Here is a 27,154-nt window from a genome sequence, read left to right as displayed (position 1 = left end):
TTGTCATTACATCTGTTGATCTACCTGGGTTATTCATCTGAACTCAAAAGGCGAGTAGGGGTAAGCGAGAATATGTTGGCAAACTGTAGGCCTAGCGATACAGCGAAATGGGAAAATGGGGGTGAAAGCAAAAGAGGCTATAATCTAGACAATCTTACACCCTGCATAGCAATTATAACGTTATATTTGGTTCCAATTTATTCACCGTTCGTTCGATATAAGGGCATATCTGCACTATGATTGGTCAGTACAGGCAGTTTCGCGAACATGCGTACTATGAATCTTTGAGAATATTTCCTCTGCTTGCAAATCATTTCCCTAAGCTCGAATGTGCCTAGAGTGATAATCGCGTTGATCTCTATAACCTTCGTCATCGTCCGACCCCCATGTATGGTTCCATATATCATCAGTCCTTAAGGTGTTGAAAGGAATTTCCCGAGTCGAGCATCACTGACAAAGTGAAGCATGACTGTGTTGCTGCTCATGTAGAAAGATGGAGGGGTCGCTCTATGGAACCTTCCATCGACATGACAAGAGCCAATCGGTTGGTCTAGCGAACCACCCCCAGGTGTGTTTTGTGTCCACAAAGTCCTTTCATCTGGATCTGGATTATGACTATCCTCCATGGCACCACTGGGCAGTTCTTGGAAATGGTTGCTTCATGGCTACTGCATAACAATGCTGTGATTGTTTCCCATCAAAGGACTTCTACGGAAATACTGCCCCCAGTATAAGAAAAGCGCAATATACTTCACGGGCAGTAGATGCAAGAGGCCTCCGAGCACTGACTTAGTCATTCCAATTATCACTGAATTGGTAATAATTTCAGAGGGTAATCATTCGAATCCAGATGTGCCCCCTCCAGACCGCTCAGAAAGTCACAATCCAACCTCATCCTCTTCTTCTGTTCTAGCCGTGGCGGGGGTTTGGCATCTTTGTATTAGTCATAGATATGTTCACTTTATCTGTGCACCATATAAACCGATTTGGAAAGTACGACCTCATAACGCGAAGCAAGGCTTCTAAGGAATAGAATAGGACAACGTATACATCAGACATCAGACACCGATTTATATATATAGTACACCCCCGACCCCACATGGACTGTACCGATGTTGAATCAGGACAGCTGCGTCTTTGTTGGAGTCGCTTTACGCCCAGATGTTGGCAGTGATTCTTACATCATCACGCCTTCATTCCCCAAGTCTTGCGTTCTCTCCTTCTATAACAACATGATTTGGCTCTCTTTGGTTCAAAGGTTGCTCTATAGCGCTAACCATATGTCATCTTTGCTCTCCTATTAAAAGCTCCTGTCTTCCTATGGACATTGGCATTAATGGATGAATGGATATTGGTGATATTGTAAACATGATGCGCCTCTGGGATCAAGCAACCAGTAGCCTTGATAGTAAGCTTCTATCGGGACTCCGAGAGAAGAACATTGTGGCAGAATGCGGTATTGTCCCAAGACCCAGAAGGAAACGATAAGAGTATATAATAGACATAATGTACGGTGAAGTGCTGTTAGGCCGAAGTATGAAGGAGGATGACGGACGGCTATGAAGTGAATATAAAGAAAATTAAAGATGCTGAGCATGACGCATAATCAATGTCCTCAGTGGCTTCCTCGACGACAACGATAACTGCTGCCATTCTCTTGCGTGTGTATATGAGAATGCTAGCTCAGTGCTTCGTTCATTGAGGCACCGGTGGAAGAGGGTTTCCCCATCCTTGTCAGAGACCCGACCACACTTTCAGGTCGGACGAAGATCATGACCTCAGCCCTCATCGCTTGTCTGTTGGGATAGAGAGAATCAATCGCGAAGGAGCTCTCTAACACATCAGCTGAAGGCTGTGCATTCTTTTGTGGGACTTGCCACGCTGAATATATTGGCGGTCCTTCGCAAAGGCATAGTCCAGTTATATTTGATGCGGTCATGATTCCGGCCCCTTTCGTAGATCCTTATCATTGATCCCCGTTATGACAGATGCTGAAGTAAATTTGACCTTGCAATTCACGTCCAAATCTCCATGTACTGCTGTTTATGATAGCATGATGACGTGCATGAGTAATATGGTGTATTATGAGACATGGATAACGTCAGTGCTGCGATCTGTAGCTCTATGGATGAATATGAGGATAGCCAAGAACACAGTCAAGGAGCCCGGGGGGGGGGGGGGGAGGCGGTTATATAACGGTTTATAGGGCTTGGTATATCGGGAACTTCCTTCTACAGTATGAATCCTCGTGGTCTCTGCGGTGAAAAGGGTTAGTACATCGGAATTTGCCAGTTATGAAATTTGCTTATATTGTACGGAGACTGCCGTTCATCCAGATCATATCTTCTGGCTTGCAGGAATACAAGCCAGGCCCTTTTGGGGTTTCCATTCCGCGTAGCTTCAACTGACCCTCAGCGGCAACGCCATGGATATGGAGCCAGCAGATCAATTCCACGCCCTGTTACCGCGAAAAAGACTCAGGCATATATCCAAGACTGAGTATGAGGTGTCTTGGCCTATGCATGCGGCACAGTACTCTGGTTATTCCTACATGTCTCGCTGCTCACCGCCCCCCTTGTCTAACCTTCTCTCTTTGAATTGTATGCATCTCACAGAATTAACGAGCCAGAGGTAGTCTCCAGCTCGCTTGAATAGACTATAATTCTACGTACTTACATAAAGCCTAAGTCCAGACACTTGTTCAAGCAGATTTATATTTACCTGAATGATCTCCCGTGTAAGTTTACGTGTAATTGCAATAAGTTGGCAACTTGAGATCATTCAGCGCAGCTTTTCTACAAGGAGAAATCCCTGCCTAGACTCTCTGCTCTTTAACTACCACCACAGCTACTACTAAGGTCTAGCTAGGTACAGAGTCCAAATAGTAATCGCCTACGGATATTGTGCCGGGAAAGAAAGGTGGGGCGACATCAGATACAAATTAACGTCAGTTCCTGTGCCACAGTTTTGACTCATTCGGACTCCGAATCAGTATTATCACAGTAATCTTGAGCGCTGATTCCTGTGTAGCAGTTTTGGGAAGAGGCATGTCATTAATGGAACATTGGCAGTAATCTCTGATACTGATGCAGGATAGCTTCGTTTGAAACTCGCAGCATTCGGATAGAATTGTTGGGTATTGTAAATCTTTGCAACTGAAGTAGGAAGAAAGGCTTACACGAACTGTGTTCTGCCTCCATATACGGTCCTGAACACGGCGGAATCGCCTGTGTAACTGGCAAGGAGCATCTGCTGGGGCTTACCTAATGACTGCAGGCTAGTTTGTGGCTGGTGTCTGTTTTGAACAGGGGCAAATAGCTCGGATTGGATGAGTTCATGCTCAAAGATTCTGGAAGGGACTACTAATACAGTACGATACCGCCTTCAGGTGTAAGACCGATTAGGTAGGTGGGGTAGGAAAGTGCACGAGCGACGCATTCCCAAATAGGTAAGTGGGGCAGACAAAGTAACTCGGGTGATCGACATTTTAAATAAGTGTCTTCTCTCATCTACTGTGAGGCTCTGTTGAGCCACGTGGGGGATATAGCCCGATGGTTATGTAGGCTGGAGGTGTTTACATGGCTTGACTCAACCCTACGGAGTGTCGCTGGCACTGATGTCTCCTCTGACTAGTAGATGATTTACTCTACCTGTTGGTGTTCTTTGAGAGGGACTGGAGAGCACGGATTGATTGGTGATGAAAGCTGAAGCTGTTGCTGGCCGTATGAAGTCCTGCAATCTGACAGGGACCGGAATCTATTCCCATCGTATCAGCGAGTCCACCCCCATCGGGTGGAACCAGCCACCAAAGGGTAGGGATGGATTGTCGGAGGTAATGATCCGGGCATATCCGTGCTGAACTATGGAACGGGAGAGGTTGTGGCTCAGGTTTGTAAGGTTAACACTGTAAATAGATAAACGAAGTTAGAAATTAAGGCTGTAAGGGCACAGTAATAGTGACGAAAAAAAGGGGAAAAAAAATCACAATGCCATTCCATGAACGAGCGGAGGAGCCGCCGCCAGTATGGGTTTCAGCCTACCACACTCTTCTGCAAAAGAGAGGCGAGCGCCTAAAGTAGAAAAGGTTGATTCTGGGTTCCGATATCTCAGTAACCCCAACTCTGAAGCCCTGGTCCTGGGCTTGCGAGATCTGATCCGTCCGTCCAACCGGGTGCACACCAGGGAAGTGGTGTCACGTGTTTGATTGGAGCCAGGAATTGAAACCTTCGTGGCTGTGGGGAACAGGAGTCCCTAACCGGCCCTTCTGATGATGTTAGTATGTTTACTGCCCGTATTTGAATTGTTTGTACGTCTGAGATGCTCTGGTTTGCTCGGCCTTAATTAGCAGAGCCCCCGCACTAGCACGTGCTTGGGGATGCAGGGCAGGTGCAGGTAGGCGGGACACACTCAATACACCAACGTGCAGTATAAGAATGTAGTGCGGACATCAAACAATGGAAGCCATCACGATAAGTGTCTGTTATCTGATATCCGGCGACCGGTGCCATTTGATGTGCTGCCTTGGAACCAAAATCCCGTCGTTCCATGGTTCCGTGTCCAAATGTCTGCCTTCGCAAGATCGATCGATATGACGTGTATGAAACAAGGATTGGAGACTGCAATCGATGGAGGGGCCCGCGGAGGGTGTCCACTGCGCCTTGCGCCTGGAACAGGAAGGACTAGCCAGTTAGAGCTACCAAGGACATTGATGAGGTATCTCAACGTCCTAGGCCACAATGCTTGTAGATTCTCTTTGGTGATGGTGTGCTGTTTGACAACGGAAGTGAGAGGAGGGGTCAGTTGGGGTATGACGAAGATCACGCACATAAGCAGATAAATATTACATCAGAAGATCTAATGAAGAGATAAGATCTCGGATCATCACGCCCCCGGCTCGGTAGGCCTGTTGTTGATAAAACGAACCTTGGCAGCCCTGGAACGTATCAAACCATACAATCTTGGTTCAACGTCTGAAAGTCGGACTGCGCCAGGGAAGACAGGCGGTCCGGGAAGAAATCTACAGAGAGTTCATGTTCAGGCGGAACGGAGAGTTCCGCGCCTTCGAGAGTGTTGAGCGGGACGTCATGATTGGCCTACGACGGAGAAGGTACTAGTCAAGGCACGACGAAGGCGTAGTATTCTCACTAAAAATATACAGGCTACGAGCAGCTTCTACTGGCCGTACCTCTTAGGTATTTTGAAGGCTTCTAGCTATTCCTTCCCCACCCCAAGCCCGGCCAAACATCCGGCTACAGGACGCCTTGCCTCAATACTCCTCATTCTTTCTCAATATCACTCAATATTTCTGGCAGCGGATCTAGTCGTTGGTCGTGAAGCTCTGCTTGCCCTACCTTCAGATCAGGCGATCTGCTGCCACCCACAATGCCTCATCCGGACGGGGACACCTCTCCTTGTCAAGACTACATAGACCGGGTCGTAGCACCTAAATTCGATCCTTTTGCGACCACCGCTAGTGGTGCTGATGATCAGGAGTTCGATCATAACGGCACAACCAATATTGACCACAGTAGTGCCCACACTACCACATCTTGGTCCCTCCCTGGGATTAGCCCGGACAGGACCTTCAGCGGTCCCGACACGTCGAATCCCCTTGTGCTACCCTTTGGCACTATTCACGATTATGACGAGTGTACCAGTACCATCTCATGTACGCCGGACTGCCCCATGAGCGCCTGCATTTATCCGAGTGCCTATGCTGAAACAAAGGACGATTGTCCTATGGACGAGGTCGCCCATGAGGATTCCACCCCGGCCTTCCAATCTGAATCTCTCTCGCCGGGGAATATCGACGATCATGAGGAGGGTGCCGTCTCATGTACCCCTGATTTGGCCGCGAGTGCCTGCATTGGTCAGAGTGCCGTTCCTGAAACAACCGACAACCATCCTATGGACGATGTCGCCCATGAGAATCCCACCAATGGCTTGCAATCCGTGTCTCCCTCGAGGGGGGGCACCATGAATCAAGCCATGAACCAGCGTATGAACCACGTCTTCATGTCCGAAATAAATACTGACTTCCCCCAGAAGGGTGAAGTGCCCGGAGGCAGGTTGTCGAACATCGTTCGGTCGACAATCTGACCTCAAACGACACATGTCTACCGTCCATAACATGACACCCGTCCCGTGCACAGAGCGCCATAAAACGTACACTCGCAAGGATAACATGATGAAGCATTACAGAGAGGCACACGGGGATCTGAATGATGCGAGTACGTCAGAATAGGGGTCTCGACTGCTTTCAGGTTCCTGCTATTAGTGGTTGTTGATCACTGAGGTGAGAAAGGCCACACAACATGTTCGTTTCACACTGACAAGGGTTCTATAGTCCATTGCTATTGTGGCTTGAGTACCACTCCGTTCTAACGCTTCTTCGCCGCTAAAACTCGCTTGTCAATGTGTTCTTTCACTTTCCCCGAATGCGGAACCACCCATTGTGATGAAGCTTTGAGGGTATCACTGGCAATAAGAAGGGAAATGAGCATGAATGACGGCCATAAGGATACTTGGTGTCACGATCTAGCGGGGTAGGATGAGAGAGAGAAACCAGCATGGTTACACATGAACACATGACTATCCCCAAACCTCTGATGGCGCTTTGATTGTTTCTCCTTTTCTATTTCTTGTTTATAAAGACAGACCCGATTGATTGCATGGGAGATCTTTGGATTCGACTGCGTGAAGACTGTGGGTTTATGTCATGTGGGGACTTATCTCTCTCTGTGACCTCGCTAGCTATGTCACTTGAACTAAGCTACAGTGAACGCCTGCCGGGGGCGTATCCTTCCACCAACAGCCAAAACCTTGCTGAGGGGCCAGGTTCTTCTTGTGACAAATGTAATGGCAAATCCATAAGCAAATCGGACGACCGATTACAACCAAGCTCGATATCTCCTAGCCTTCTAGCCATCAGGGCATCCATAAAAGTGAATTCCTACGCTACGATGCGGTATCCGGCTACGGCGTTCCCGGTGGGTTTTGAAGCCCAAATCGATGAGATCCACTTAACATATGATTTGCTACCCGGCTAAAATGGCACAAACACTCGGTGTTTTGGGGTGTAAGGCGGCACAATCTGGGGTCAAGCCGACTATTACAACATACAAGACAGTTTGATTTGCCTCGTACGTGAACTGGCTAGGAGATCTTGCTACAAATCTATACGACTTCTTATGACCCTTTGGCAACATGTTTAGTCACATTCAGATGGCACTTTTATGGCTACCAGGAATTTCACTACATCCAATAGCTAATCTTTTTGCAAATCATCGGTTAAACTGGGGGTAGGGAAGCATTGTAGAAAGAGCGTATGCCTGAGCAACGTTAATTCAGGCAGTCAATAGTATCCGATGATACGCGATGAGGAAAACCATCAAATACACAAACATGGTCACGTACAGTGAAACCTTCTGAACTGCGGTCCTGTGGGACTGACAAAGTTGTTCATAATGTTGAAGACGCTCGACATGATCCATCAGATCACGAGGGTGGCAGAACATCCCGTCCTTGTCCTCGTCTACGGACCAGTCATCAAATTCGTCTCTAGTTTCGAGTCAATCTGTCCTGCTCTGGAGGATCACGGATATGACACTAGGAGAATCGTCTTCCACGTACACTTGGTTTGTGAGGGTTATCTCGTCGCGGGGACACTCAATTGGATTGTTCTCGTCAATATTCAACTCCTCATCGTTCCGAGTAGGTGCCGAGCTCTTTCCTCTGTCCAGCTCGCTGGACTGATTTTCAGAGGCACCTTCAGCCGTCTCGTGAACCTCGGCGCTCTCTTTGCTTGAAGGGCTTGTCTGACTAAGGGCTGCAGTACCCAGCAGAGGTGCATACGGTTCGGGCTCGCTTTGTGGCAAGGATTGAGTAAGGGTACTGTGAGCATCGAAATACTGACTGCGGGAGTCAAACTCGGACTCTGGAGCGTACCATGTTACTGTGAACCTGTATGGATTAGGGCCCTCTTCAGTAGTGCTATACCAGGCATTCGGAGAAGGTTCCGAAGTTTTGCTGGTGTCCTGGATATGAGAAGGTGTCGACGAAGAGGCATTCATATCCTCTTGTTTAGCTGCGCTCTCCGGGGCGTTGGTGGCGGGCTCTTTCCCAGTAGAGCCAAGCTCCTCATCAGAATTTGGGCTATCAGTGGAAGGATACGCCCCGGGCAAGCGTTCACTGTGGCTTAGTTCGAACGGCATGGAAAGACAGCTCAAGTCATTAGAATAAGTCGGAGTTGATTCAAATACTGGCCAGGTAGATTTGGCTTTGAACAAAGGTTGAAGCAAAGATGATCCGTCCTCAGCACTCGATGCACCAGTAGTCTTGGACTCAGGTGAGTCCAGTTGTTCCGCCTGAGGGGCGGATGTATTACCATCTGCATTTTCACAGACATGGGTATCATCGAGCTGTAGCAGTGGTGTTGCAGAGTATACACTCGAAGCACCCGAATCCAGGGCCTCAGTTGACTCGTCTTGCGGCGCTTGAAGGCTGGATACATCTCCACCCTCTGTATTACGGGCTTGAGTTGTTGGATCATCCTCGCTTGGAGATTCGGAGGCGGTAGATGACTCGGAAGTGAGAAGCGCGCTGGAATCAGTCCGCTCCACCTGACAGCGTGGCATCCCAAATAAATCTCCAGCATCGACGTTGTGGACCGCTGCACCGCGGCGATGCCGGATTTGGGGGTATTGTGCTGCCTGTACCTGGTTGGTCAGAAACTGTTGAACATAGTCACTTTCTTCTGTCGTTGAGGATCTGAAGAGGCCAGGGCCCTCGGGCCGACCTGGTCCCGCATATGGCATGCGTGGAGGAGCAGCCTGGGTCAGAGAGAGGCGTGAGGGTTTAGAACTAACCGACAGAACAGATGTAGGTACTTGGCTCCTTGTTCCTCCCATATCAGAGGTTTGCTCGTTTGCAGGAGAATTGGTCTCGATTTCCGGAAGTGCATCGATCAGTGATGCCGTCCTAGGCCATCCTCCCGCATCACCGTGCTGAGTTTCAGCAAGGTCAGCGGTGGTGGTGGGCGGTGGTGCTGAAGCATTGTCGGTAGCAGTGGCACCAGGGGGGGCTTCTCCTTCGATTTGGATCAAAGGTTGGGACCCGTCACTTCCGAAATCATAGCCAGGAGTTGGTTTGTTCGCGGGACTTCCGTTCTCATCGGTAGCGCATTGGCCTTCGGTTGGACAATTGGTAGTAGGTGTGTTGGTCTCAGGGTTGTAAGGCGAGCCTTCAGACTTTCTGTCCCACAGTGGTAGAAACGAAGACATTTTCGCTTAAATATACAACTGGGCAGGTGAGGATATTCGTCAATGGGGTAGGGTTCTGCTTGCAGAGACTCGTAACTAGAAAGCGTATCACCGGTTGTAGCACTAGAAGAGTGTATCTTGCCAATTCGAGCAGACATGTAGGCTCTTATATAATTGGTGGCCCATGTACAATAAAAGGGTCATCGTGGGGCTTCTAGGAATTTTCCTTAAACAAATACCAGGTTGGGGGTATTCCCGATTCCAGATATACGTGAGGTTGGTATGTTCCTTAGGGTAACGAGCAAACTGAGATTCGATGATTCTTACGTCTATTGAAGCTATATTTACATTGGAAGGAAATGTAGTACGATTCTGCCACGTCACGAAATACCCACCCCGTTGTAATCACTATTCGGGAAGATACTGAAGCTTAATATAGGTAATTACCAGCATAAACGCATGTCTAAGAAGTAAGCTCCAATTTTTTGGAAGATCTACTCACTGTGCGCTATTATTTGACAAGAGCATACTATCACATCACACGCCGGTATAATTACTCTCGCCCTTTTTAGACACCTCGAATAGTCAGAATCCGAGTGACATGTTTTTGAAGATACGTTGCAGACGAACCTGTTCACAAGGTTGGTGAGATAGTCCGCATTGACATTTATCGGGCGGGAAGTACCTCCTATCAGGGCCATCTGCTTAAGGTTCATCTGATGGATATGCCGAACATGGGAGATAACAATTTATATTGAGACAATTAGCCAATGACCAATACACGGTGTGTCTTAAACTCAGAGTCCAAATTCGACACTACTAACAATGGAGATCTGGGCGCGCGCTACACGGAACTATAGGGCTGATGCCATACAAAACATACATTTAATGAGAATTATCATTTATTTGGTAGTCAGTGCGATTGTGACTAATTCTCTAGTCTTCTTCCATCAATTCTTCCTATTTTCCGTTTCCCGAGTAGGTCTGGGTCCACTCCAACTAGCAAGCAATTTAGAGAGGCAGGGAACCCGAAACAATCGACCAACAATCCAAGACTTATGACATCTACTCAACCTGGGAATAGAATGCGAAAGAATTTATTATCAATTCTCTAGAGCCTTTCAGACACTAAACCTGCAAACTTCATGCCTGTGATGATAGTAGTCATGCAGCCCCTTCTCGAAACTGCTGCTAAAAGCATCGCGACAGATCCGACAGACACAATTTTCCGGGTAGTTGTGATCGAGTTGAAAATGATCGTCCGCTTCCTCTTCATCGTCGAACACCCTGTCACAGATTCTAACTAAGCATCTGATTTTTGCAAGGGGAGTGGTCAACAAAAGATCATCAGGACTTATTCCACCGTTTCTTGCTTCTATCTCCTCTCGATAAGAATGACGCTGGTAAGCGGGTTTTGGGTCACGCAGCATGTTGAGATCGGGCAGCTGTTGGGACTGACGGATGCCGCCATGCATTATCTTTGCTTGTGGAGAAAATTGCCCGAATTGGGACATCGGCTGTAATGAGTGTTGGGGAAGATTGTCAGCCTGGAGCTGTGCTGTCACTCCAAAGTTTGTGTGACCCTGTTCAGCTGCCGGGACAACAGTATTCCACTGTGTGGCAGGGATAGGAGAACCAAAGCCATCTGAGAGCGCAGTGATATCCATTAGCTGTGGTTCATTGGGGAGACAGAGATGAGCATCGTCGGCGTTTTGCTCAATAGGATCCAAACCAATCATAACATTGGTCGAAGCAGGTACTCCTCTCGCTAGTGTCGCGGTGCATGCTCTGGTGCTGCCAGGAGACGCTATGGAAGAGCGACGATCGGCAGACTCTCCATGGTTAACACCAACGGTATGAGCAATTCCTCTTCCATCCATTTCGTTTGTATTGACTGGCAATAGCCCTATTTCGAGATACTGGTAGATGAACAGGTATAGAGTTGACCAAGTTAGAAGGTATATACTCAGGTAGATTGGATGTTTTTATATGTCTCACAATCTCCCTACGAGGCTATAGTGCTAACAAGGCTTATCCAGAAAGGCGCATCTGGACAGTTAGGTGCTATTACACCAAGGCTCATGTGAAGAACATTTGGGTTTTACTCGGTTTCACCCGACTTCTGATATTGCATTCGAAGACCCAATCCAGCAGCGCTGTTGCTGAGTTTGGACAATGCCGGAAAGCCAGCCTTGCCTTCATATTAGCGTAGCCCACCTATCTCTGTATCTAATCCCAGCATAATGGACATTCTTAGTGGCCGAATTCCCCAGTGGTAGGATGTGGGAAATTCCTTTGTCGCCTTCCACGGCATTCCAGTCTGCGCTTATCCAAAAATCAGCCCAAGAATCATTACTGGTATGTTCCAAAGTTCGGACCAGTGGGTAAAAATGATCACGCCTTTCGATGCTGTCCTTCGGGTTTCTTGTTGCCAAGCCGTGAGGCGTGTAGTCATGACTCCTGATGTTATGGCAGAACCCTTGTTATACTTCTTATCACATAGCCTATTATGCGTAGTCAATAATGTTTTCATTGCCTGCAATTCTTAGTATTCTGGAGGTCCCAGCATCGCCACAGAAAGTTACCGGAAGACACGACTACTTTGGGGGTCTCCTAAGAGTACCAAATTGGGAAGGATCAGGCTGCAAATTTGACTCTCAGTGTGGAAACGTGATAGAAGCGTATATGGTGCAAGGACCCTCAGACGGATAGTGCCGGGGGCTAAAGCATCCAAAAAGCCTTTGCACGTATTCACGGGGCACTCGATGAACACAAAGCCCTGGCTTCGTTTACCTAAAACTGTCCTGGACATCCAACCATCAACGGCGGGTGGTCCCGACTGCTCCTTACCTGAATGGTCACGGAGGGAAGGATTTGGCGAGAGACAATCAAACCTCCAAATCCCCTGAGCGAATATTGACCTCAGACACCCCATGCCCAGACTTCCACTTCTCGTTTAATCTCTTGGCATTGTTATCTGATCTGCAGTGCGATTTCCCCATGAGTGTGATGTGTCCGTGTCCCGATTCTCGGCATCGGCGGTCGGAGATTAGATTGTGAATCAGCACCGAATCCCTGAAACAGGAATTTATGCAGCCTCGTACCCAAGCGAACGCGAAAAATAGGGAATAGGCTATATGAAATTGAATTGCCGTGTGTCTGGCCAATTGGACCCTGAAAAAGATTAGATGAAAGCACCATGTGCTGTAGCATAAGCAGACATCAGTCGCTTTGACCGACCGATGTGTGGCACTTGTTTGCTGCCTGAGGCATACATTCAAATTTTCATCTTGCATGACATCACACGTTAACCGATGAATAGATGCAGAATTGGACCAGTAATGCGAAGTACTTACCCTTGCAAGCCCAAGCCTGCATCTGTTAATGGGTTAAAGTGAGCCCATTCAGGCACTGGCTATTCTTTCTCTCATATAACCGGAGGTACACACGATCGGAAGCCGAGATACGCGAAAAGGTCGGGTTATATATCAATAGATCAGGATATTGCTGTCAATATAGAAAACTAACCAGCCCAATCTAGAGAAGTTCGCCGTGACAAAATGTAGTCGCATGGCAGATTATTGCAGACTATCACCGCTTGCTAGGGAAATGTACCAGCAAAAAGAGTGAAACTTTGAATCGCAATATTTTGAATCGTCCTTGATAATCCCCAAATCTCTGATTGTATATATATACCCGGCTGCTGGAAGAGGTACTTCTGGGCCAATGGGTGTCTATTGCTTACTCTAAGATCGCTTATTGGTGTATCTAGGATAAAGAGACACGCCTTCCTGATAGTTGAATGACCATTCTAATTCTTTCCTCCATTGATCGCAAAGCCATGATTATGGTGGTCTTGTTGCGACCGGCTATCCGTTGAATTCGTTTGATAACCTTTATCCCTGCGAGGATGAGCCACAGACGACGCGTCAGGTTTGGTCCACAAAACAACCCATTTTACTAGTCCGGTGTTGTGATAAAAAACTGTTCTGACGACGAAGGATTCTTGGTATATTAAGAGAGCCTCTTGGGCTGCTCGGTGTTCATTGGTCGTCGAAAGCTTTCAAGCTCCTGTGCTGCAGGTTATCTTGAATGATCTGGACTTTAATTGGCGCGCAAAACAGTTACCCCGAGCCATTCCGCCCGTAGATAAGAATTCATACGAATTACCGTGGATTTATTAGGCTGCAGCAAAACTATCACTGACTCATCACTGTGGTGATATATTGATACACATAAGAACTCTTAACTTCGTTCTGTGCTATCTGTCTGTCGCATTTTCTTGAATCGAAAATACTTTACAAGATGGCTTCAGAAGCACAGTCAATTAGCTCTCTAGAGCAGGGAGATGACGTCATCTCCTGCGAAGAGAATGACTACGAAATGGACCAGCACAAATTTCTCAGACATTGAACATATTGCATCCGCTCGGATTTCGCTTCCATGTCTAGTGTACCGGCGACTTGGGAGGATGGCCATCCAAAACAATGGGGACAGGAGGAAGCGAAAATCTTCCTCGAAAGACGAATAGGGATAACAAAGCTTTGCTGCAGACCATGGGGAAACCGGCTCCATGCATTGTTTTCCAGGCGATTTGGATTCATTTGGAAGCCAAGCTTTCAGCCCCGACGGTAAAAGCATGGTTTATATTATCTAAAATATGACAAGTGATTATAACACTTACCAATGCTGCTATTCCCCCTGACTCACTCTCTGGAATGTGGATAACAGATTAATTTAATATCAGCTACACAGTCACACCGACTGTGCTATCTGGATTAGTATCAGCCCGGATAATTTTCTTACTACTTCTATATCATGGGATAGTACAGCACAGATTTAGGATGTTCTATCCAACAGATTAATTCATATTATCAGACCCTTGGGCGGCTAGCGTTGGTGTGGTACCTTCTTATCAGACTCTAAATTTTAGCTATTAGCCAAGGCAGCGAAAACCTGATTTAAATTTACGATATTAATACCGCGTAGTAGGTCTCATATATTAAAATGCCTATATAATATCACTCCATGTCCTAGAGTCTGGATAGTAGCTTTTTGGCCGGCGGACTTGAGATCAGTATAATCTGCCTGTAGGACCTGTACACGAGGATAGAGAAAATAATAATAGTCTCTAAAATTTGATAATTTCATGATGCAAGAACTTACGATGATTACGGGTGTGCAGTTTGTCGGTGATAAATTAATTTTTCAAATACTTAAGGGGACGGTTGAGATATATAATGTCAAGCAATTTACTTGGGGACCGGATAACAAGATCAGCAGGTATCCTCGCGGAGAAATAATCTACTTGAGTAATTTCAAGCTTCTCATCATTCCCGATGTTGACCGAACTTTACGTTTCTGGAGGCTGTAGGCGGTATCAAAGTATACAAGTCAGATGTTGTTACATTCTTGCTGGTTCGAAGGCGGACACCGTCATCCCGATAGATATATCTCCGCAGCAGCGTAATAGGGCATCTGGTATATCAGAAATATGAATGCGAAAAATAGAAGTACTATGCTGATAGAATTGCACGAGCACATGTATCTTTTGAGGTGGATTTCTCATCCGGCTGTTTGTTGTCTAAACGATAAAAGTCATTCGCATCATATCCCTGAACAAGCTAACCAAGATTAATCGTGTCTCAAGTACCGGTTTGCACAGGGACGTACTAATTGAGGGTTAAAAGTGTGGCAGAAAGTTTTGTCGCACAACTTCCTTCGTGTTGATTTGCACTTACGGCTTGTCGGGCATCATGACGCTGAATCGCCATAGAAAACTATGAAAGGTATCATGCAACTGTGGGAAAAGCTCACCTGCACATTTAGCAGAGCCCTGTGAGCAGACAGATATGGTTACTTTTGAACACAAGTGCATGTTGTTCTGTTCTGACTGACACCAGTATGATCTTGGGTCAATACGACAGTTATTTATAGAAACCAGAAATATCATGAGACCTTTTCAAAGTGAATGGAAGGCTCTCCAGTGACGTTCGGTGCCAGAAAATTGAATGAAGGATGAGGCGAAACAGTCGCGGGTGGCTGCAAATGCATGTTGGTTGTTGCCTGTGGGGAAGACGCGGGTGGAAGAAGGTTATTCACCCGCACCCGCACTAATCCCTCGGCGAAGCAGCTAGAAAACTAACCCCGGCAGCGTGAACGCAACTGTTGCCTCACTCCGACGATCGATTGCCAGAAGCCATCCACAACCAGAGCAGTCTGTTGGCATATAACGCGTCAGAAACATCAGTTGTAAGAAGTTTCGAGGGCAAAGTCTGTTGAAACAAAGCATCGAGTGGATCCACGAGAGCGCAGATCATTGCGTCATCAGCGCACTTGAATTTGAGCCGTCCTTTCAAGGGCCGAGGAATTCAAAGCAGGACCACATTTATCCCCGAAGTGTGAGGACCGAAAAGGTCTGATTACACTCCTAGTTTCATGAGTTGCTAGGTGATAGTAGCCTTTTTCAGCAGGTATCGTCGACTCAATCCCGGGTGCCTGACTATCATCGTTTCCGCTGTTTCGCGTTTCTTGACTCCCGTTTTGCTGCTCATGACTGAGCCAGACACAATAATCTAGAATGGTCGGTGAAAGTTGATCACGAGAGATAGATGGCAGTAGAGTTTGGAAAAAGTAGCATGATGTTCGCTGTCAGAATATTATATTTTGTAGCCCTTCTTCACTTGCAGGTAGCGATCACGCCGTGTACCGAAACTTGTCCAGTGACGGAGGTTAAACCTATTTTGTCTCACACCACGGCTGCCAAATAGTGACGTTAGTCACATTTGACCCTGTGCTTATCGCAAGGACAATCTCGATCACTTCAATATGGCAAACGAGATGTCTGCTGCAATTCTAGGCAGCGCAATTAAACCTTAATAATGTCCCTGCAAGTGGCCCAGGATCCTCCACTGCGCCACGGAAGCCGCCTGTATTCTAAATTTGTCCGCCACTAAGAGCTTTTCTAATCTCAATGTCGACTGCTATTGTTCCCAGCTTTACATAATTGAGATGACCGTGTCGACAGCGAATTGGATAAACACTATGTGTCGTGGCCACGTTCTTTGAGCTTCCAACCTTCTGCTTTGGTTAGTCCCGACCGAGGGCTGTATAGCTTATGGATATCGTATCCGGTTGGTAGCTATGAATTCGGAATAACGCGACTGCGTGGCGCAGGTAGTTTAATCCTTTCACAAAATCAACACGGGGATTGGATCTAGGGTCCGGATGGTATCTTCGCTAGAGCAACAACCCGTCTTATCCCGGTCCTCTGCAGCTTTTTGTTGAAGGGCCTAATTTCCGACATCTGCATCCTCTAAGATGCTGGTGTGTCATGGAAGACGGAGATTGGCGAGTTGAATGAGTCATCTCCCGCTACCTTGAAGCAATGAAGAAGTCTGGACAATCCCAAGGTGCACAGATTGAGGGTCTTGATTTGTGCACACCGAAAAAGATACCCCATACCCCGCCTGTGACTGGCGGGAAGACAATGGGAGAGAGGGTCACAGCACGTAATACGACGGGGGTCGGTGGTCGGAACGTTCCTGCGGACACGCTCCGACATCCCTTTGCAACGCACCAGGAAGGGGGCTGTGGGGCTGATTGTGAGGGCCCCGGTCCATTTGGCGGTCAGACATTTACGAAGCCGTTGTCCGATTGGAGTTTCTATAGATAACACTGCCCTATGCTGGCACAAAGGATGATGCTAGACATCCTGCAGCCTGCGAGGGACGAGACGGGATGAGGCAGCAGTTGTGTTAGATCCAAGAGACGAATTCGGCGATACTGGCGTCCAATGGTCGTGGTCGGCATTGATTACTTTTTGGGTGGCTAGAGGACGGGCCAAGCCAACGGCCAAGGCGCCGACGTCCTACAGACGGGCCTGGCGTGCCGTGCCAAGCCGGAGATAATTGATCGTCATCTACAATGGCGAAAACAGGGAAGGAGGGTCCGACAACCGCACCACGGTGCTGATGAAAGTTTTGCTGATCGTTACCTGCTCATCTCGCGTGGGAGAGGGGTTCTGGTGACCCGTGGGAGTCTCTCAGTACTGTCTGTCACTGCTTTTGGGTCATGTCATGCGGTATAGCGAGTGATCTGTATCATGGATAGTGCATACGACTCCTATAGATCAGGGCTGATTGGGCCTCGATATGATCATAGCTATACCACGATCCCAATCACCAACAAGTGTTGACCCAATTCTGCAAGATTTGCAGGACTGGAATAGATTTCTTCCCCGTGCTCTCCAGCGGATTCAATTATTGAATTGATAAATTGATCCGATCCACTTGGATAGATTAGAATTCGAATTACGCCTATCTGACGGGCCCAGCCAATCCACACCTTGGAGGAGGGTGAGGCTTGGCGAGCTTTGCTTGTTCTTCTGCCTACCCCCGAGTTTGTCACGGTCCAAGTAGCCGAGATGAAGGATGGTTCCCCCGCCGTTCTAGCAATACTTAAAGGTGCAGATCCCTCCGTCTCAGGTCCTACAAGAACATCGTCTCTCACGACAATCTCTCGCCGAGTCGCATCTACTATCCTTTTCTTCCGTTCTTGATTGGGTAGGCGACATGCGTATTTCTGCTGCCTTTGCTTTGGCTGGCCTGGTGGCCGGCTCGGCCGCTGCTGGCTGCCCGTATGCGGAGCGCGCCAACAACGCTGCTGCTGCTGCTCCTGCGGGCTGTCCCTATGCTAAGCGCGCCGCTACTGCTTCCACGAAAGAAATCCCCGGGTTGGCCCGTCGAGGCCCGATTGAGGGCAAGAAGGGTATCTTTTACAGTAAGTGGTTGCCTGATTGACCCTAGTGATTCACGTACTTACGGACTCAAGTGAACCGCATTGGACCTTCCGGAGGACAGTTATGGATCTCGAATGCCGACGGCACCAACGCGACTCAGCTCATGGGCAACCAGACCAATGCTTTCGACTACCACCCTACATGGTCTCCTGATGGAGAGTGGATTGTCTTCACCAGCGAGCGCCGCGGTCCGGGTCAGTCGGACCTGTACCGTGTTCGCGTGGATGGTTCGGGACTGGAGACACTTGCGGCCACGGACTCTGTTGAAGACATCGGTGTTCTGTCGCCCGATGGAAACAAGCTGGCCTACGTTTCTACTCAGGGCAACTACACCACCAACATCTGGGTCAAGGACCTCAACTCTGGACAGGCCCAGAACTTGACCGATACCGAGGCTAACAGAGCCGACAACACCTGGCCTACTGGTCACTTCCGCCCCTCCTGGTCCCCCGACGGAGAGTGGATTGTCTTCAGTTCCGACCGCAACACTGACTGGACTGGCCACAGCGATGGTACCGGCTGGGAGCACACCCAGACTCTGGGCGTGTACGCCGTCCGTCCTGATGGCAGTGACTTCCGCACCGTTATCCGCCAGGATGGCTACTCGCTGGGTACCCCCCAGTTCTCGCCCGATGGCAAGCGCATCATATACAACAACATGACTACTGAGAACACCTACGGCTGCCATGGTGTTTCTGCTCAGCAGGAGGCTGTCACCGCACAGATCTACAGCGTAGACTTTGCTACTGGCTCCAACGTCGTTGCTCACACCTCCGGTAGCTACCCTAAGGTCGGCCAGCACTACATTGGCAACTCGACCAACATTGGTTACTTGGTCAAGGCCGGAGACGAGGGTATTCACTACACCAAACCTGACTTCAGCCACCAGAACTTCAACCTGACCAACCTCCGCGATCCCTGGTGGTCCCCTGACGGCTCCAAGCTGGTCTACTGGATCCCCAACTGGACTCAGCAGGCTGCCGACCTGGAGCTCTGGAGCTACGACAACGATTGGGAGTACCGCTACATGGATGTCTTCCCCATGCACAACACCGTCGCGAACCGTATTGCGTCCACCCAGAAGGTCCTCGGCAGCGCCAACGGCTCTCTGGTCCACTCTTCCCCTCTGTACACCGACGTTGTTGACGCTCTCGACTCCTACGACATCTACAACATCAGCAACTCCACCGAGGTCGAGTGGCTCCTGGAAGGTAACTCTGGTGCCTTCCAGCCCTCCTGGAACCCCGACGGCACGGAGCTGGTGTCTGGCTTTGGAGCCTGGTTCGTCAGCCGCAGCACAAACACCGCCAAGATCTACCGCACCTTCGCCAACGGTACCTGGCACACCAACCTGACTGATGGATCGGACAACTCTGGTTTCCCCTCCTGGTCTCCCGATGGAACTGCCATCGTCTACCGCAAGTGGAGCCTTGCTACTGAGGCCCCCTTGGGTCTGCACATCCTGAACTTCACCACCGGCAAGACCCACCAGCTCACGGACGGCTGGGACAACACCCCCGGCTGGTCCCCCGACGGCGAGCGCATTGTCTTCACCCGCAACAACAACTGGACCGAGTCCTACGGCGCTCGTTGGTACGCGGATCGCTTCGATATCTACACCATCCGCCCTGACGGATCCGAGTTGACCCGCGTCACTGACAGTCTTTCTAACGATGCTCAGTATGTCTATCCCCTATCTCTTATCACTCATTCATAAGCTAATGAAATATACAGCGCTGTGTGGTCTCAGGACGGCCGCATTATGTGGAGCACCGGCATGTACGGCTTCAAGGATGAGAGTGCTCTCTTCGACGACACCTTCCAACCGTACGGCCAGATCATGGTCATGAACTACGACGGTACCAACAAGACCCTTGTGACAGATACTATCTGGGAGGATTCAATGCCTCTGTACATGCCCAACGAGTACCTCGAGTAAGGTACTCTCATGTTTTGATGTAAATACTTCACTTCTTCAGTTGCTGTATGAAAAAGTCGGATCCTGCTAGGGACGTAACTGTATCTATAGCTGAAAATGTGTTTATGATTTTATTACCTTACTATCCTCTACATCACCATTATAAGACTCATAATTTTAATTCCTTGTAATCTGGATCCCGATACCTGCTCTAGCCCGCTAAGTAAGATGCTACCTGTGTAAATGCTTCACCGTTTGGAGCAAAGACAATGGCACGGAACGCCGAAGATTCCTCAGTTTCACCCAACCCCACCATAGAACGCTTGCTTCGACACAGAGATGTCGTTTTGTCTTAGCTAAACAAAGCCGGAAAGGCCGCGCAAAGCGTAGTCATACAGAAAAAGATAGAGATACGACCAAACGTAGCAGCTGACCAGCCATCTGCCTACGAATCCATCCTCATCTGTCCCCCGTCCATGCTCCCCCCACGATTCTCTTGTAAATGACAACAACGCACAGACAACTGGACCTTACATATCCCTCCCTACGTGAAACATACCACAGACACCAATTCTAACCGAGGCCCAGACCCTTCGGCTACAACCGTGACGAACCCTATCGACTTCCCCGATGCCCAATGCTGATCTCAATGGTAAGCTCGCTTAGACGAAAGCCAATGTCCGCTCAGACCTCACATTCGCGGAAACTAAGCCCCATGTGGCACCTCCGTGTCAATCAGGGCAAGGGAAGCTTGCCGCGTACCCTAAGAGAGGCTTATCTGTCTTGTTGGTTCGGTTCGGGAGTTTGGGTTGGTCGAGACCATGAAGGATTTTTAGCGCGGTCCACTTTTTGGCATGCTGATAATTAGGCTTGTGGACGGGAAGGTGTCTTGGGGTATGTTGCTTATCTTTTTACATCGATGGGGGATATTGTAGGTAATCAAAAGTAGGATGACTCCTATTGAGTGATTACCCGGGGAAGGAGGCAAAATAGACAGGAAGAGAGGGGTGTGGAAGACAATGAAAACGAAGGGACCTGTCATATCCTACGAGACTGTGTTTTCCAAGCCATGGCCAAGAAGTGTTTGAGGGCTCTTTGTTATCCAACACGTTTCTGGACGTGTTAGCCCTCCTACCCCTAACATTCATGCACTCCACGATGACAACGTTATCGAGGTATGGTTGTGTGTGAGAACTAACCATCTCGCCCTATGCATATTCAACCAATTATTAACCCTAATGTGCAGCAAATCTCAGCCCTACACGGTGACAAGGACCAGTGTCGAGAAGACGGCTCCCTTATTCAACCACATGGGCATCACATTCCCACGGTCCACTATGTATGGCTTCGTGCTGTGCTAGAAACGGCTCGCTCACGGATGGTCATGGGGGTTTCACGATTGTATCTTGCCTCATAAACAGTAACATCAGCAGTGGCACAATCTGATGGTACAGATCCTCTCACCTAAGGTTTCTTGACAGGTTTGAACGTCTGTCGACCGAGAAATTTGATTATTCGAGAGCAGATATCCTCGAAGCGCCTACCAGGCAAAAAGACATTGAAACACCGCCTCAGGTTGCAAACAAGCGCTCATATGACTCAAAGGAAAAATTCAGTATCAATCAAGATGAACGATCAATTTGATATTCAACTCCCTGTTTCCGTCAACGACAATCAAGAAAGCAAGGACAATTTAACTAAGCAACTTGTTGTCGGGGAACAGTAAAAGAGAAAAAGGAAACCCTGAGACATAAGGAAATCCTGTGGCTCCTGTGCGAATGTGGCATTTATCCTCCGAAACTCGCACCGGAAAATATTTGGTGTCTAACCCCAATGGCATGTGCTACCTCATGTAACAAATCGGACGAGTTTCTGAGTTTTCGCTGCTCCGTGTAACCCATGTCATTCATAATATTAGGGCGCTATGCCCCTTTTTTTTCTTTCGTTATCGTTACTCATTGCATTTTAGCAAGTTTATGAAGCATCGTTGCGTGGTCTGTTGCGAGAGCAAGTTAGCTTACTTATTTTCAACGTTCCATATAATGAACGACAGATGGGCATTCGACAGCGACAAAGTTCGATCACTGATCCCGATCCGACAGAGATCGCTGACAACCCCGTGAAACACCAACAAAAGCTAAGTTAAATTGGCAGCAGGTGGTAAAGGAGAGGTGGACAGCATTATGGAGATGAGGCAGCATGGCTGTCTTTGCCAAAGATGAATAACCACCGACACGATGACATTGACCCAATTCAAATTAGGAGACTTTACCTTTTCGATACATGATCTATTCCTTTACACTTCGAATCATGACGCGACAGATAGTCCGAACGATCAAACCTCTCGAAGCACTTCGGACACTCATATCTTCCGGGTTTAAGGTGCTGTGTCCGCACGTGCCTTTTTAATCCCGGCTCCCCGTAGAAAGGTGCCTTATATTTGCAATCCTTCCAATGGCATCGGAGGTCAGGCTGCTGTCTGATTTGTTGTCAAAATCAGTCTCGGAAGCACCACAAATTTCTCGATCTCGAGTGGCGTACCTTGTTCTGGCTCTTCTCGCATTGCCATTGCCAGTCAAGGGCAAGCCGAAGTCAAAGCCTTCGTTTCCAACGGTCTGTGCAGACATATTGCTATTGTATTGGGCTTCCTGAGTGTGCAAGACATTAAGGGGATGCTGGAAGGGTCCCAAGCTCGCATAACGGCCTGTTGCGTGCTGGACGGAAGCAGGGTTTGCTGCTTGCATTGCCAGCTGGTGAAAGCTAGGGCCCGACTGGAAACTAGGCCCTGTCTGAAAGTTGGTTGCTGGCTGATACCATGGCTCCGCCTGGTAGCTATATGCGGCCTGGCTACTGGACACTGGCTGATGGGGGGGTGTTGGGTAGACGCTGGGAGCTGGCTGGTAGCTAGGCCCTGACTGAAGGTTCGGCGCTGACTGGTACCATGGCTCCGCTTGGTAGCTATATGAGGACTGGCTACTAGATACTGGCTGGTAGGTTGCTTGGTGGACACTGAATTCTGGCTGCAAGCTGAGTGGTGACTGGAAGGAAGACAAATTGGCACCATTCTGATACATCCAACTCGATGAAGCAGCGACGAGGGGCGCGGTGGTAATTTCAGCGCCGAGGACCTCATCAAAATAGTTGCCATCGGCAGAAGTGCTGAGCAGAGTGTTTTCATTGGGGGTACTAGCCCAAGGAAAGGGAAATTGGTCCATGACGCGCGGGGCACGGCTTCGGAACCTTCTCGAGTTTTTGCGATCAGTGTACTAGAGACCTCAAAGAGAGAGCTCGGGATCGGAAAGAGTGGAAGTGAGTAACTTTCATGAAGTTGGAAGCAACAGAGGGCAGTCATCAGCTTCTTACATTCTTGCCATCACCGAATCTGAGGTCTCTTCGGCCAGGATGGGTGGAAAAGGTACCCCCTCCCACTCCAGGCCTCTCTTCCACCTCCGCAGTAGCCAATCATTGCTCGGGGCTCAGTAGTGGGAGTTGTGTACGTTGATGCGGGCTGTCTCAAGTCGAAGGAAAGGTGGGTGGTGTAACCTGAACGGCCTATGAAGTGGCTGGAACCTGGCCCTCTCAGTAGCCAGGGCACCGAAGGAAGCTGCATCTGAGGCTCACGGGTCCACGCAACTTTCAGGGCCGAAGAAGCACCGCCACGATTTAGAAATGGTACCCAACTACCAGCGGCTTCAGTGATGGATGGGAAAAATGTTTCCAAGGTTTGACACCCTGGCCGACATGGTTCGGCGTATCTTTGTGTACGGGGATATCAGAAAGAAAGTCAATCTACAACCCATTATTCACACCTTTTGGACCATCTAATTTGTTTGGATTGGCACTTGGTCATTTGGCTGCGATTTAATGGTCGCTCTTCTACCATACAAATGTTATAGTATCTGGTTGCCATCATAGCATGGCCAGCTAATTCGAGTGTTTTCATAAGGAACCCACCCCATCTTCCGGGGATACGAAGGCTAAATACAAATTCGGTCTAGTCCAGGGTCCTGGGCACTTTTGACGGTGAGTGGCAGCTGCCCCCAAGGCACAATATGTCGCAGGCATCGGCTCCGACGTGGCGTAGCTCATCCCGTCTAATGTAGCCATGGCGTCACCGGCACTGGACATAGCGGGCTAGACCATTCAACGGTTCCAAGAGCTACTGATTGGGAATTTGCATTTCTGGTGTCTTCTCGTTGTTCAAAATCCATGCTACAGGCTTACCTATTCCTTCGCAGCCTTGGCTGCACGTTAGTCCGTTGATCGACCCTGAACTCCAGCCCCAATCAGTTGCTTAATGACCCCGCATCGATGGGGACCGCCGTGCGGAGCTAAGACGTCCCTCCATTTGCCCTTCGTCAGGACTTTTCAAGCCACCCAGAAACATGGGCAGACCAATTAGATTTCTATCCGATATGCCGTCCCGTGCCAATGACCTATTCCAGCAGGTGGAAGTGTAAATGAAGTTTATTTCGAAATACCTGACTGAGCGGGTTGGATGCCCTTGCAGTAGTCTGTCTGGGTATAAGATCTACACGCTATACATCCGTAGATTGTGATGATATAATGTCATTGTCTACACCGGTTGGTCTATCCCTGACATCAGCGCAAGGCACCGATAGTACCTGTCTAACTGCGATAACCACATCTCATGGTAGCTAACTGGTACTAACCGCTTTTCAGCATTGATCTGAGGAGAAATGACTCTTAGAAACACATAATACCCAACTAAGAAAAAAGACAAAATAAAAGACAAGAAGAACAGAAAATCACAAGAAACTGTAAACTCTTTGTCATCCTACACGTGACATGTGTCCCAGCTAATGGAATCGTCCTCGAGACCGTTCTATTGTATGATTGGGTGATTGGCATCCCGCAGTTCCTGTATTGTTAGCCGAAGTATCATTCTATCCACGGATTGAAAACACAGTAGACCAGGTCAGAATTATTGGAAAGTAAAAGTATGCAAGGTGAAAAAAGGTGGTAGCTGCCTTGTCCGAGCCACAGAGATCACAATTATGAGGCTGTGGCTACAAGCCTACGCAGTGCTGGTCATGTGCCCAAGAGCGTCCAAGTCACGGAAAAAAGATTTCTCCTATCTCAACCCCGCCAGCCTCTCTCTTTCCCATTCCCATCTCTCAATGTTTTTGCCTTCGCAGCCAGGGACGTCTAGCAACAGATGCAAATCATGTTTAATTCCAGAAAATGTGTCCTTATATTTGGAAGATACCCAACTAATCGTCGCCATCTCTAAAATGATTGAAATTGTGTGATGAAGACAAATCTAAAACAACCCCAGCCGATAATGAAAGACATGCACGCATCGAAAGAGCCAGATACAAAGAAAACCCGAAACCAGTATTGAGATAGGTAATACAATCCCGCATGATGTATTAGACTATTAGGGCCACGGAATTGCGCTCAGTAAAACAACAGCCAAGAGGATGAACAAGAAATCAGATGCAAGTAGGAACGAAAAACGTGCGTCGGAGGCCCGCAGAACGGAAGAGCTGCAATGCGCCCTGTCATGCAATGAACAACACCGCGTGTGGTATGCAACACCAGGGTATTCCCGCAAATAATTTGAGGCAAAGCGCAGGAGAAGTAAGTAAAAGGATAAGAAAACATATCACGAAAGAAAATATACTCTAACGTCCTACCCCCAAATGTCATGGAAGGCCAACCACTGACAGCAAGGAAAATAGAGCCCTTAGTGACGCCTCGTTGCCAGATTCGGACAGTGATGAGCCCTCCGCCAATGTTCAATCATGTTATCGTTGCGGTTGAACCGCTGCCCACACTGTGGACACTGGTAGGCTTGAGGGTTTTCATGAATGGTTCGCACATGTCTCGCCAGGTCTCCTGACCGTCGGAAAGGCTGGGTATATGTGCAACCCGGCCACGTACATTGTCGACCAGTTTGTCTAGCGGTTTGTCAGCTCTGTCCCGAGGGATTTGAAGCCTTATAACATACCTTGGCTCAGAAATGTTCCCCTGCATTTGCGGTATCGATCCGAAGCCCGGATCTAGCGATCCCACCCCCACGATCGCATGATCCACGTTTTCAAAAGACCCGAAATATGCTTCCGGTGCTATGCTGGTGGGAAACTGATACATATCTGTATAGGGATGGGGGTGGTCATGAGTGTTGCTCTGCATACTACCTGGAATTGTTGCTGGCATCGGCGGCGCCAAGTACATTGCTGGTCCATCGCTGGGCCAGAAGATCTGATGGTCGGTGTGGACTTGGACATCCCCATGGTTGCTATTTGGAGCTGTGGTATTGAAGAAGATTGTAGGTGTCGTCGAATAAGAGGGAGTATGGCCCTGGTGGCCCGTATTGAGGTCAGCGTAGTCGGTCAATAGCGGTGCTCTGAGAGGATGGGTTGTTGAAGGAGCGAACGATGAGCCTCGACTCGCCCTTGTAAAGGGGTTGTTGTTAGGAGCCTCAGGCATATTGAAGACCTTGGATATGGACCAGTCTCTACTTGGTAGATAAGTGTGATGCAATTGAGACTCGGAGATCCTTGGAGATCCTTGGGTTTAAGTACTATGCATGTCGCGCCAGCACCTTGGGTTCATTTCAGCTATTTAATCAATGCTGCCTTGACATCATCTTCGCTGGTCGGCCAGTTAGTTTTTTTTCTTTTTCCTAGGGCAATCTGCCAGGGATTGGAGTTCCTTGGTGACTGCTATCCCACCACAACTACAGAAGTTGATGTGTTGATCTGAAGGCCTGTTGAAACCCAGAACTAACCATCTAAACTTGATGCAGCCAGGGCGAAGCCTGCCATTACGCCTCGGGCTCATCCATCGCGCCCGAGCGGTGAAGACGCAAATCTATTGAGCTGTTCTTCGTTCTTCATTTTCTTGTCGCTGGTGTATCCACCCCATTCTTCATGCATCTGGGATCGGGGGGATCGGGCGAAGACAATGGGTGCCTCCGCCAGTCACGAGGATGAGCAGTCCCGCGGTATTACCCAGTGGAGATACTGTAAGATTACGAGGGGTTATCGGATGGGAATAGGGTCCTGTATGTAGCTAGATTTCGCAGCCTGAGGCACGCTTCGGCCGCAGGCACCCTGCAAGAGCGCCCTGGCTGCGCTGAAGTAGGGTAATCCAAATTACTACTACTCCTACTACTCCTACCACTCCTACCACTCCTACCACTCCTAC

The 27,154-nt window shown here is 48.6% G+C and overlaps 6 protein-coding genes across 6 annotated transcripts; 2 read left to right on the top strand and 4 right to left on the bottom strand.

Moving 5' to 3' along the window:
• Positions 1-5,382: 5,382 nt before the first annotated feature.
• On the top strand, positions 5,383-6,099 carry BO87DRAFT_428594 (uncharacterized protein; the record flags this gene model as incomplete). Its single annotated transcript, XM_025627462.1, has 1 exon — positions 5,383-6,099. The coding sequence occupies one exon, from the start codon at positions 5,383-5,385 to the stop codon at positions 6,097-6,099; it is 717 nt and encodes a 238-aa protein (XP_025477071.1).
• A 1,472-nt stretch (positions 6,100-7,571) lies between these two features.
• Positions 7,572-9,281, bottom strand: BO87DRAFT_314760 (uncharacterized protein; the record flags this gene model as incomplete). The annotated part of the gene is made up of 1 exon (XM_025619669.1): positions 7,572-9,281. The coding sequence occupies one exon, from the start codon at positions 9,279-9,281 to the stop codon at positions 7,572-7,574; it is 1,710 nt and encodes a 569-aa protein (XP_025477070.1).
• A 1,100-nt stretch (positions 9,282-10,381) lies between these two features.
• On the bottom strand, positions 10,382-11,140 carry BO87DRAFT_389159 (uncharacterized protein; the record flags this gene model as incomplete). The annotated part of the gene is made up of 1 exon (XM_025624885.1): positions 10,382-11,140. One exon carries the CDS (start codon positions 11,138-11,140, stop codon positions 10,382-10,384), a length of 759 nt encoding a protein of 252 aa, XP_025477069.1.
• Positions 11,141-17,685: 6,545 nt separating this feature from the next.
• On the top strand, positions 17,686-20,042 carry BO87DRAFT_340330 (TolB family protein; the record flags this gene model as incomplete). Its single annotated transcript, XM_025620653.1, has 4 exons — positions 17,686-17,746; positions 17,829-18,041; positions 18,093-19,740; positions 19,795-20,042. 4 exons carry the CDS (start codon positions 17,686-17,688, stop codon positions 19,997-19,999), a joined length of 2,127 nt encoding a protein of 708 aa, XP_025477068.1. The 3' UTR covers positions 20,000-20,042.
• Positions 20,043-22,383: 2,341 nt separating this feature from the next.
• On the bottom strand, positions 22,384-23,193 carry BO87DRAFT_461350 (uncharacterized protein; the record flags this gene model as incomplete). Its single annotated transcript, XM_025629084.1, has 1 exon — positions 22,384-23,193. One exon carries the CDS (start codon positions 23,191-23,193, stop codon positions 22,384-22,386), a length of 810 nt encoding a protein of 269 aa, XP_025477067.1.
• Positions 23,194-25,744: 2,551 nt separating this feature from the next.
• Positions 25,745-26,484, bottom strand: BO87DRAFT_418073 (uncharacterized protein; the record flags this gene model as incomplete). The annotated part of the gene is made up of 2 exons (XM_025626860.1): positions 25,953-26,484; positions 25,745-25,919 (listed from the first exon to the last, which is right to left on the bottom strand). The coding sequence occupies exons 1-2, from the start codon at positions 26,432-26,434 to the stop codon at positions 25,745-25,747; spliced, it is 657 nt and encodes a 218-aa protein (XP_025477066.1). The 5' UTR covers positions 26,435-26,484.
• Between the last annotated feature and the right edge of the window lie 670 nt (positions 26,485-27,154).

Source organism: Aspergillus neoniger (genome assembly GCF_003184625.1).
Source record: "Aspergillus neoniger CBS 115656 unplaced genomic scaffold BO87scaffold_28, whole genome shotgun sequence".
Classification (NCBI taxonomy): domain Eukaryota; kingdom Fungi; phylum Ascomycota; class Eurotiomycetes; order Eurotiales; family Aspergillaceae; genus Aspergillus; species Aspergillus neoniger.
The sequence above is the reverse complement of the archived record's forward strand: the minus strand, read 5'-3'. Positions and strand labels throughout refer to the sequence as shown.